The sequence below is a fragment of the Molothrus ater genome, chromosome 4 (genome assembly GCF_012460135.2).
Source record: "Molothrus ater isolate BHLD 08-10-18 breed brown headed cowbird chromosome 4, BPBGC_Mater_1.1, whole genome shotgun sequence".
Taxonomy (NCBI): domain Eukaryota; kingdom Metazoa; phylum Chordata; class Aves; order Passeriformes; family Icteridae; genus Molothrus; species Molothrus ater.
The window spans coordinates 70,727,335-70,738,405 of record NC_050481.2 but is presented as its reverse complement, the minus strand read 5'-3'; the positions used below and the strand labels follow the sequence as shown (position 1 = coordinate 70,738,405).

General features: G+C 59.7%; 1 protein-coding gene and 1 long non-coding RNA gene across 2 annotated transcripts; both read left to right on the top strand.

Annotated features, from left to right (window-relative positions):
* The first annotated feature begins 456 nt into the window (after nucleotides 1-456).
* On the top strand, nucleotides 457-2,238 carry LOC129046683 (uncharacterized). The gene is made up of 2 exons (XR_008508360.1): nucleotides 457-1,545; nucleotides 1,829-2,238. It is a non-coding gene; the product is annotated as an uncharacterized LOC129046683 (long non-coding RNA).
* Nucleotides 2,239-2,764: 526 nt separating this feature from the next.
* DOK1 (docking protein 1) lies at nucleotides 2,765-9,120 on the top strand. The gene is made up of 5 exons (XM_036382300.1): nucleotides 2,765-2,827; nucleotides 2,999-3,292; nucleotides 5,544-5,652; nucleotides 5,812-5,984; nucleotides 7,545-9,120. The coding sequence occupies exons 1-5, from the start codon at nucleotides 2,765-2,767 to the stop codon at nucleotides 8,721-8,723; spliced, it is 1,818 nt and encodes a 605-aa protein (XP_036238193.1). The 3' UTR covers nucleotides 8,724-9,120.
* Nucleotides 9,121-11,071: the final 1,951 nt, after the last annotated feature.

The following is an 11,071-nucleotide window of genomic DNA, read 5'->3' as shown; positions in this document are numbered from 1 at the left end:
CCGCCCCCCCGCGGGACGCGCTCGCCGCAGCGCAGGGGGCGGCTCCGCGGGTGGGGCCATGGGGCGGAGCGGGGGGGGATCCCCAAAATGCCCGCGGAGCCCCTGGGAAGCGATGCTTGAGCCGCAGTCTCGGAGCCCGCGGAGCGGAGCCCCCGGCGGTCCCGGTTACCGGAGCCCCCCCGGTGCCCACGGCAGCCCCGGTCCCCCCGTCCCCAACCGCGGGGCTCCTCCCGGTGCAACGCTGCCTTCTCCCGCCTTTGAAGCTCCCCGGGAGCCCGCAGCCCCGGAGCTGTTCCCGAGGGGTGGATGTCATCATCTCCCCGTGCTCACCCCCGAGCTGGCACCTGCCCTGGCACACCCTCATGCCAGGCCGAGGGTGTGATGCCAGGTCCAGGTGCCAGGCAGGGACTCACCTGTGCCAGGCTGTTTGCCTTGTGGCCCCGGCTCTGAGCTCGTCTGGCTCGTGGTTGTGGCTGTCCCACGGGCAGATGTGCTGCCACTCACGAGCTCCCTGTAGAGCCCAGCCTACGCACGGCCCGGGCTGTCTGACACCACCACGTCATTTTCTTCTGTTTCAGACCACCGAGATCAGTTTCAGACCACTGATGTCGTTATTTTGCCCGGGTTTGTGGTTTGATCTTTCATCTGTCTTGTACACTCTGTTGTTGGTATTGCTGTGGTTACATCCCATTGCTGTTTCTAGCACATCGCTCTCATCTCAGCCCGGGTGATCTTTAATTTTCGTGCCTCCAATTCTCCTCTCCGTCCTGCCCTCGGGGGAGGGTGGGGCTGTGAGCAATCGGTCTGGGATGTTTCAATGTGAGCGTTTAATTGGGGAATGTCATTCCTAAACCAGGGCACCAGCACAATTTTGTTACCATGCAAATGTGAGGGGTGAAGCCAGGACAGTGCTGAGGGTCACCCCTGCATCCATCCAGGCACTGCAAAGCTGCCCTCAGCTGCTCTCCACACCTGCAGCCATTCTGTCAAAACCACAGCTGGAGAAATGGGCATCAGAGCCTGGAAAACCGGGATCTGTGGCTTCTGCCTCCTCCCTTTGCAGGTTTTTGTTGTGTCAGGAAATCAAGTCGTGGTGCCTGGGCCATCAAAGCAGCAAGAAGCCCAAGAGTGACCAGCAGTGAGCTGGCAGAGTCCCAGTGCCACCAGAGTGCCACCAGGCTGGCTCATCCATGCTGGGTGTGCTGAGCACAAGGTTTGTCCTTGTTCTTTGCCTCAGAGCCTCCCCTGGCCCACCTGCAGCTGGGAATGCTGGACTCAAGCCTGGCCCTGCAGGAGGCTTCTGGGGCAGGCTGGAGTGGGCAGCAGTGACAGGGGCAGTCCTGGGAGCAGCCCAGTGCCCCTGGAGGGACATGGCATGAGATATGGATGGCGTTAATCTGTCCTCAAACACAGTCAGAGAATGACATCCTGCAGGCCTGTGCATACACAGGGGATTTTGCTGTGATTTGCTGTGATTCTCTGCCTTTTCTGCTCTCTCTGTGAGCACCTGGCTGTTCCACAATTTTCCTGGACTATGAGCTTGAGGTAAGCAGCCTCTAGTCCTCTATTTTCTCTCCTGTCAAAGACATCACTTCTTTTCTCTGTCCTGTGAAACATCACCTATCCCCTTGTCCACTCCCCATATTGCCCTCTGTGAAAAATGCATATTTTATGATTGGCTTTTCACAAATATGAAAATGAATATTATATGTGTTATGTTAGAAAGTTATGCTGTGTTAATTTTCTTAAGTAGTGTGTTAAATAGAGTTTTAGGCTATATATAATGTTAAAATAGAAACTAAGCTATGTAAGATACTTTTTTTTAAAGAGAGGACTCGCAGCAAGATAGCAGCCACAGGACACCTGAATCTTTCAGAGAAAAAGACATTATTGCTCCATTATCAGAAGAAACGAACTCATTCAACCCTGAAGAGCCATCAGGATTAAGAGGAAAAAGTTGACACTGACCAGACAGAATCCTTTGTTTGAATGGAATTTATGCATCATGGATGAGGTGTATGAATATGCAACAGGTTATTGTTTTTAAGGGTTAATCCTCTGTTAACGTGGGTCCTTTTCCGGGCCTATTTTGCTCAGAAAGAGGTACCTGGACTGTCTGTAATTCTTTGTTGTTATTGTCCATATTGTCCTAATCCAAACTGTCCAAATTTTTACTACCCTAATTATATTACTATTTTTACAACCATTTTACTACTGTTAAACTTTTAAAAATCCAAACCCAAGCGATTGGCGTTTTTCACACCTCGCTTACCCTCAGCCCACCCGAGCGCGTTTTCCCGTCCCCATGGAGAGCGCACGCCGGTGTCACACGCGCGTGCACGAGCCCAGCTGTGCACACATCTGTTCACGTGCACGCGCACAGGCGCGAGCACGCCCCGCCCCTGACACGCGCGTCCCCGCCCTGCTCCCCATCCGCGCCCTGTCCCGGTCCCATCCCAGTCTCGGTCCCCGTCCTGCTCCCCGCCCCATCCGCGCCCTGTCCCGGTCCCATCCCAGTCTCGGTCCCCGCCCGGTCCCCGCCCCATCCGCGCCCTGTCCCGGTCCCCGCCCCCGTCGCCGTCCTGGTCCCCGTCCCCATCCCGGTCCCCGCCCCGTTCCCGCCCCATTCCCGTCCGGTCCCCGCCCCGGCCCCGCCCCGGTCCCCGCCCCATCCCCGCCCCGTTCCCGCCTCATTCCCCGTCCTGGTCCCCTCTCGGTCCCGTCCCGGTCCCCGCCCCAGCGGCGCGGGCGGAAGCGCGCGGGGATGGAGCCGCCGGCCATGGAGGGGCCGCTGCTGGTGCAGCAGAGCCACAAGTTCGGCACCAAGGTGAGTCCGGGGATCCCTTCCTCCCTGTCCCTCTCCCTCCCCTCCTTCCCTCCCTGCCCTCGGGCCGGCTGCGCGCCGGGGCGGGGGCGCTCCCGGTGCCGCTCCCGGTGCCGCTCCCGGTGCCGCTCCCGGTGCCGCTCCCGGTGCGCGGTGTGACCCCGCTGCCCGCAGCGCTGGAAGCGCGGCTGGTCCGCGCTCTACCCCGCCAGCCAGCACGGCGTGGCCCGGCTTGAGGTGTTCGACTGCAAGGAGCCGTCGGCGGCCGGGCGGGCGGGCACCCGGCGGCTCGCCCGCACCGTGGTGCGGCTCAGCGACTGCACCAGCGTGGCCCCGGTGGGCGAGGGCGGCCCCCGCGCCGGCACCGCCACTTTCCGCCTGGAGACCCGCGAGCGCAGCTTCCTCTTCGCGGCCGAGAAGCAGCAGAGCGAGGAGTGGGTGGCGAAGCTGTGCCAGATCGCCTTCCCGGTGAGCCCCGGGCTGGGGGCGGAGGGGACAGGACGGGACAAGGGCGTCAGCGTGGGGGGGTGACCCGTTCCCACCTGGCGGCTCGGGGAGGACACCCTGAGGTTGAAACCAGCCGGCCCTGGCGCTCCGGTGCCCTCTCGGTGGCTCCCGCTGTGGTTTGTGGGACTCCTCAGCGTGCTGTCAATAATTCGAGGTTGTGGCTCCAAATTTCGAGCCGGGCTCTTCTTGCCCTGTGAGGAGCCCGTGCTCGCCCCTGCAGAGGGCTGGCAGGAGGCCAAGCTGATGGCCAGGAGCGTTTCCTCTTGGCCCAACCATTGCCGCCTTTCCTGCCACAGCAGCGGCGGAGGAAGCGCAGCCTCGAGAGCCTTGTGGGACCTGTCTGCTTCCAGGAGCTGGAACCCCCTTTCCCAGCCTCGGGGCTCACTCCTGGCTGCTGCTGTGGGCACCCCATGTGTGCTGGGGCTCTGGAGCACTGCCCAGCCCCGTCCTCTGCAGCCCCTGGAGCTGCTGGTCCTGGGGAGCCCTGTGGGACCTGTCTGGTTCCAGGAACTTTCCCAGCCTCGGGGCTCACTCCTGGCTGCTGCTGTGGGCACCCATCTGTGCTGGGGCTCTGGAGCACTGCCCAGCCCCGTCCTCTGTAGCCCCTGGAGCTGGTCAGCCAGTGTGCCCAGCCAAGGCTCTTTGGGCACTGGGTGCCCTGGCAGTGAGGTTTTCTGTGCCCTCTGGGACACAGCCCATGCCTGCCCAGCTCCTCAGCGCTGCCTCTCCCTCCTGGGAGGAGTTTGCAGAGCCCTGGGTTGGGCTCCAGCTGATTCCAGCCTTGGAGTGCTGGGCAGGGCTGCCTGGCAGGAGGACTGGGTGCACAGCTGGTGATGCCAGGATGGCCCCTGAGTGTGATTTACCTTTGTCCCTCCCTGCAGTCTCCTGGTGCAGTCATGGGGGGAATGTCTCTGTGTCTCCTGGTGCAGTCAGGGTTGCAGCCTTTGCCCTGAAAGTGGCTTTTGGGGCTGAGCTGGGCACACAACACACCCTGGGAGTGGGGCAGGGTGGTGGCCAGGCCAGGGAGCACCTGCTTGGAGCTCCCATCCCCCACACAGGAGCCATCATTCATGTGCCTGAGCTCCAGAAGCAAGCTGAAGGTTTAGGAGGATGGGAACAAAAGGTTACAAGGCTGGCATGTGTTTTAAAAAGGCCTGACCTGGAGCAGGAGGCACAAGAGCTGCACCACGTGGCCTCTCTGCACAGAGCCAGAGATCCTCAGCTGGGATTGCTGATCATCTGCATGGAGAATGTGATTTTGTGTCATGTTCCTGCCCAGAGGGGCTGCAGGGTCCAGCAGCTTGGGAGCTGGGGCCAGAGATCATTTGGAGTTCAGAACAGATTTTTATTTTTGTTTTTAATTTCCTTTTGAAGATGAGGAGAAGTGCAGTCAAATGGAGCCTTAGAGGCTCTGGCAGATTTGGTGGCCCTTGGCTTTGCAGTCCCAGGCTGGAGCCCTGCTGTGCTGGATGCTTTAGCTGAGGAGGAGCTGCTGCTGTCAGCTCACAGGATATGAGGTTTTAGGATCCAGACACAAGGGCTGGATGGCCCTTTTTGGGGTTCTTGTTAAGAAGCTCATGTGTGTGAGTTTAAAACTGAAACTGTGGCACTTGCCTTGTGCAAGATGCACCCTCTGCTGCAACCCCAAGAACAGCTCCACACACTGAGCCTCCCTTGTGCCAGCTGCACAGGGCTCAGGGAGCCTGTAATTGTGAGGGGCTTTTCTGCAGGAGGATCTGTGAAAGCACCACGGGTTTGTGTCCCCCCCCAGGCCCTTTGGGGGCCCTGCTGCTGGGACACAGTGGCTCACAGTGTGTGTGTTGCATTTTCAGTTCTGCATGTGCTAAAATAGAAGCGCTCGCTTCCCCTCTGCAGGCTGCCCCTCCTCCTGGGCAGGGCAGGACACAGATCCCCGTGTCACCAGGCCACCAGCCCCCTGTCCTTGGGGTGGTATGGCCAGGAGGGTGTGTTTGGCTTGTGCCATGCTGTGGGGGCAGCTCTGTGGGTGCAGAGCCCAGAGCTGGGGACAGGGTGCTGCCAGGAGCTCAGGGAAGTCCCCCCAGTGCTCAGGTGGGCTCAGGGGATCCTGTGCCAGCTCTGGGGCGGGCAGGGTGCAGGACAGCCAGGCTGTGTGGGGCCATGCAAGGGGGGCTGGGGGCTGATGTGGGAAGAGAGCTCTGGGTCTGATCTGCTCTCCTTTGTCCTTTGCCAGGGGAATGGCCCCAGTGATGGCCTGGTGTCACAGCATGGCCGAGAGGGCAGCGGGGAGTCACCAGCCCTGGAGATGGCCGTGAACTCCATCTACTACACCAGAGACGAAGGTGGGACCTGCAGCTGCCCTGGCCTGGGGACACCTCCCATGGAGCCTTGTCCCGCTGCTGCCCCATCACTGGGGCCATGCTGGGCATTGCCTGTGTCCCCTGAGCAGCCCTGTCCCCACAGTGGGGCTGGCTGTCCCCTGAGCAGCCCTGTCCCCACAGTGAACGCCTTCTGGGTGACAGTGCAGAGGACAGAGGCTGCAGAGCGCTGTGAGCTGCGTGGCACCTACGTGCTGAAGGCTGAGAGGGACAGCCTGGTGCTGAAGGACCCACGGACAGACAGGATCCTCTTTGTGTGGCCCTACCGGCTGCTGCGCAGATACGGCCGGGACAAGGTGGGCAAGGGGGGCCCCCTCTGTGCTCTGCTGCAGCTGCTGCCCTGGAGCTGCTCCCTTGTGCAAGGCTGGCCTGGTGTCCTGCAGCCAGCCCTGCCAGCATTGCTGTAGCTCCTTGGCTGTCCCCAGTTCCTGCCTGTGTCACTGGGCTGGAGCGGGGGCTGGTGAGACTCTCGTCCCCTCTGTGCTTGTCCCACTGCTCCCCTTCTCCATCCCAGCGCTTCCCAGCTTGTGCCAGGAGCAGGGACATCCCTCAGTGCTGCACACACGCTGTCCCCAAGCTCCAGGAACCTTGACTCCTGTCTCTGCCCTGGGTTCAGTCCCTCCCTCCTAAGCATGGTGGCCAGAGCAGAGGGGCTTTGAGACACCAGTTGCTCTGGAGTTGTTCACTCTGTGGGGGGAGCTGCTCCTATTCTCAGTGACCTTTGAGGGTGTGACCCTCTCCAGAGTCCTCGTGCAGTGAATCCTCAATCTGCCTTGCTACTACCCTGGGTGCAAGGGCCATGCTGGACAGGGAGAAGTGGTGGCCCTGGGCTCTTTAGTGGTGTCCTGGGGTTGTTCAGTGCTGTCCTGGAGCTGTTTATAGCAGGGACCATGTTGGCCACACATTTATGGTGTTTTCTGCAGCACATTCCCAAAGCAGGGGTGGAAAGCGAGCTGCCCTTGTGGGGGTGTCCAGCTCATCTGCAGTTTGTGCTGGGGGAAGGAGGAGAGTTGTAGGGTGTGGGGAGCTGCACCCACAGTGACCTGAGCAGAGAGGGTCTGATTGTGCTTCTGTTCAGCAGCACTGACCCATAAAAAGGAGTTTGTCCCCAGAGACCTTTGTAGCAACCACAGGGGCTGCTGCTGCCTGTGAGAGAGGCAGAAAATCCTGGGGCTCAGGAAGGGTGTGGGCGTCAGCTGGTGGGAACCTGCTCACCAGAGAGTGTTCAGGCCAGAGGAAGCACAGCCCTGGTGCAAGACTTCTCTTTAAAGGACCTTTTACCATGAACAGATTAATGCTGGTAGGTCAGTGCTTTGCTTACTCTTGGTAACTGAGCTGCTGCTGCTGAGCTTTCTCCTGTGGAAAGCCGTGTTCATCCTCTTCAATCTCTTGCTTCCAGATCTCTCCCTTTTTTCCTAACATTCCATACTAGTTTCCCCTGCTGAACTGTCACTCACCTTCTCACCTTACTCCTTCCTCAGTGTTGTTTCCTAGACTATCTGGTGCCAATGGTAGAAACTGCTGGAATTGCTCATGGAAGGCAGCAGGGCTCCAGCAGGAGCTGCAGCTCTCTGGGGCACTCACAGTGATGTCCCCTCAGGTGTGCTCCAGCTCTACATCTTGTAGTGTGGCCTGTCCCTGCCCAGCTGCTGGGCACAGGGTGGCCCTTGCTGTGTGAGTGGAAGGAGCAGGATTTCAGGGCAGGATTTCAGAGCAGGATTTCAGAGCAGGATTTCAGAGCAGGATTTCAGGGTGTGCAGGCTCAGTGCTGCAGCCACACACCCTTTGGTGGGAAGCACAGCCTGCACAAGGTGCTGGATGCTGAGCAGGACCTGACCCTTCTGCTTCTCCTCCAGGTGATGTTCTCCTTCGAGGCTGGCAGGCGCTGTGACTCAGGACCTGGCAACTTCACCTTTGAGACCAAGCAGGGCAACGAGATCTTCCGCCTGGTGGAAGCCTCCATCCAGGAGCAGAAGGCTCAGGTGGAGGAGAACCGGCAGAGCTGTGACTCGCTGGAAGCTGACAGCCCTGGCATGGTGCAGATCCGCCAGGCCCTGGCTGACAGCCTGAACCTGGAGCTGCCTGCTGAGGGGGATGACACCCCGGCACCCAGAGCAGGGCTGGCACCCAGGGCTGGTGCAGCAGCAGCAGCAGCAGCAGAGGAGAGAGATGCCACATCTCTGCTGAAGAGCCGGACTCTGCCAGAGCTGCCCGTGCCACCGGCCAAGCCCACGGTGTCCAGCACCCCCCCACGCTCCCCTCTGCCCAAGGTGCTCCGTGCTGTGCCACCCTCTGAGGACCCTTCCAGCGTGTACTCGGAGCCCCTGGACTCGGTGAAGGGCCTGCAGCCGTGGCCAGACCCGCTGTACTCGGACCCTGTGGACAGCAAGGCCCTGAGCGTGGCCAAGGCGCCCGGCGGGGCCGTGGAGGAGCCCAAGGCGCGGCCGCCGGTGCCGCCGTACTCGGGCCCGTACGAGCAGGTCCGGGCCGAGGGGCAGGGCCAGGGCAGGGCTGAGGGCCAGGGCAGGGCTGAGGGCCAGGGCAGGGCTGAGGGTCGTGGCCAGGCTGTCCCTGGGCACAAGGAGCACATCTATGACGAGCCCGAGGGCCGTGCCCCCCGCTCACTGCATCCCTTCACCTACATCTACGACGAGGCGCGGCCCACGAGCGAGGCCTGGCGCACGCAGGGCCACGATGGCAGGGGGGGCTATGAGTACCCCTACAACCCCAGCACTGACGATTACTCGGTACCCAACTTCCCTGCCAAGGCCAAGAACCCCAAGCCGGTGCCAGCCCCCAAGCCCCAGGCAGCCTTTATCCCCAAAGGGGCAGAAAGGCTGGAGGAGCCTGGCAGGCGATGGGGCAGCGCTGCCCCCGAGAAGGTGCTGACCAAACCCAGCCTCAACAGCAGCAACAACAACAACGTGGAGGTGCTGTACAGCCAGGTGGTGAAGCCCCAGCAGCTGCAGAGGAAGGAGCAGTGTGTGGATGAGTACAGCTTGTGGCCTCTCTATGAGGATTTAGGGGAGATCTAAGCTGCTACTGCTCTGTCTGTATGCCAGCAGGGACTGGGCATCCCAGTGCCAGCTGGGCTTTTCCTCCCCAGGATGACTTGGGGTTTTTGGGCTCAGGCAGAGCCCCTTTTCTCACCAGTGCTGAGGGTTTTCCTGGAGGGAAACAGCAAGAGAGCTGTGGCTGGAGCAAGCCCCAGTGTGTTTCTCCAGCCCTGGAGCTGGCTCCACTGTGCCTTCTGGTCTGCAGGAGGGCTGGTGTTTTCCTGTACCTGCTGCTCTGGCTCTGCTCTGGCTTCCTGTCTGACCAGGCTGCAGGCCTCTGGTGCCTTTTATGGTGTGTGGAAGGCTGCTTGCCATCAGTCTCCAAAAGTATTTTTATACAAAGTTATTTTAATATTAAAGTCTTTATGTCTCAGAAGGACACGTTTGCCTGTGGCATGGATGGGGAGGTGCAGGTGCACGTTTGTGTCTGTGCCAGAGCTCCTGAGCTCAAAGAAAAGTGCCTGCCAGGTTGAGCTGTGGCTGGAGGCCCTGATGCCAGGGGATTAAGGAAATAAGAGTCAGGCTCTCAGATATGTGATGGCCTCTAGGCGCAGGGCTGGGCAGAGACAGATGCCAGCTCTGCTGCAGCTCAGTGGCTGTTGGTGAGTTACAGGATCTCTCCTTTTCCAGCCTGATCCCACTGCTGAATTCCCCCACTCCCAGCTGCTTTGGGAGGCCTGGGAGGGCCCAGCCTGGATCCCCTTGAGTTTAATGGCCAAATCTGTGATGCCTGCTGTGTGGTTTGTGGCACTGCTGTGTAGCAAGCCTTGGCCAGCAGCCAACCCAGGGTCAATACAGGTTGTGCTTTCTGTGTGGGACCACACCAGGCACGCTGGCATTGGCTGTCCCCACGTCTGCTGGTGACTTCTGCAGGTTTGGCAGCTTGTTGGTACCTAAAGAACAGGCAGGTGGCAGGCAGCTCTGTGCTGCACCTTTGGGAGGGCTAAGCTCAACTTCTGCAGCCCCGGCTCAGCCAAACTGCTGGGGAGGCCTGGAGGTTCAGGTCCCCAGGCTGGTGATAAGGTGATGAACTCCGGGCATTTATCTGGTGCCCAGGTTGCAGGGGAAGCCTCAGTCCTGTAAAAACACAGCTCAGCTGTGGTCAGGACCAATCTGTGGCTGTTCCCCTCTGCTGGGTTCTCTTCTCTACTGGGGTTTTGCTGCAGGAGAAGGGGAAAAGCCTAATGGGCTTTGGGAAATCTGAGGGAGGTTGAGTGGTTCCAAAAACTTTGTTGCCTCCCTGCTGCCTCCTCCCTAAACCTGACTTGATAATTTTGATGATGTTGACTGGTTTGCAAGCCCCAGGCTGGGCCATTTGTGTGTTCATTCCTGCTCCAAACCATCCCTGTGCCTGCAGGGGTGCCAGCCCTCTCTTCTATGGTACCTGCCCTTGATGCCTTGCCCCAGCAGCTGCCTGATGAGAAGGGCATGGGAAGAGCCAGCCCATGCCTTTGGGTCTGTCAGAGCTGGGATCCCAGGGAGAAGAGATGGGATTGTGGTGCTTGCCTCATGCCCTTGCTCTCCTGCAGCTGTTTCCCAGGAAGCACAGGTCAGTGGTGGGAGAGCAGTGCTGGACATGACAGAAACCACAGGCAGGGAGTGAGCTCCATGGAGGAGAACTTTATTTTGGAACAGCTTTTCAGAACCAGGTAAGTAGAACACAAACTCTGCTGGTGCTTGGCTTTAGGGGCTCAGTGAGACCACCCCACCTTGGCTTGGTCAAGCTGCCCCTGGCTCACACCTACCCTACACTGGAAAACAGGCTGGCATCTGGGCAGGAATTCTCTGGAATTGCTTTGGCTGGGCATTTACTCCAACCCCCTTCACGAGCTGGGGCATTGGACAGCAAGGCCAGTCTTGAAAGCAACTGAGTCATCTGGAGAGCAGAACTCCAGGCCTTAGGATTAAATCCAAGAGCCCTGTTCCATTCCTGTTTAACCACCCCACTGCACCTGCTGCTGTGGGATGAGGGCAGCTCAGCACAACTGCCTGCCTTGTCTGATTTCCTCCCTGCCCTGCCTGCAGCTCTTCTGCTGCCACTGACAGCAATCTGTGATTTGTGGCCTGTGCTGGCCCAGTCTCACAAACGCAAATTTGAGGCAGGCTGGTGACGTGTGCTGGCAAGAACAGGAAATACGTGGTGCTGCTGCTGCTGCTGCAGGGGACAGCTGGAGCTCTGGACAGAGGGTCCCTGAGCAGCAAACTTCCTGCAGAACTGGCTGGGTGACGAACACAACGTGAAACAACAACAAGGAGGAACAAACGATGGGAAGTGCCTGCCTGCCCAAGGCCAAGCTCGGTGTCTTGCCTGACCACATCCGGCCAGC

Excerpts from the sequence above, each read along its gene's own strand:
- DOK1 (XM_036382300.1), top strand. The coding sequence starts at position 2,765 with ATGGAGCCGCCGGCCATGGAGGGGCCGCTGCTGGTGCAGCAGAGCCAC. Across the intron at positions 3,293-5,543 it reads TGTGCCAGATCGCCTTCCCG|GGGAATGGCCCCAGTGATGG; the intron begins GTGAGCCCCGGG and ends GTCCTTTGCCAG. Across the intron at positions 5,653-5,811 it reads CTACTACACCAGAGACGAAG|TGAACGCCTTCTGGGTGACA; the intron begins GTGGGACCTGCA and ends CTGTCCCCACAG.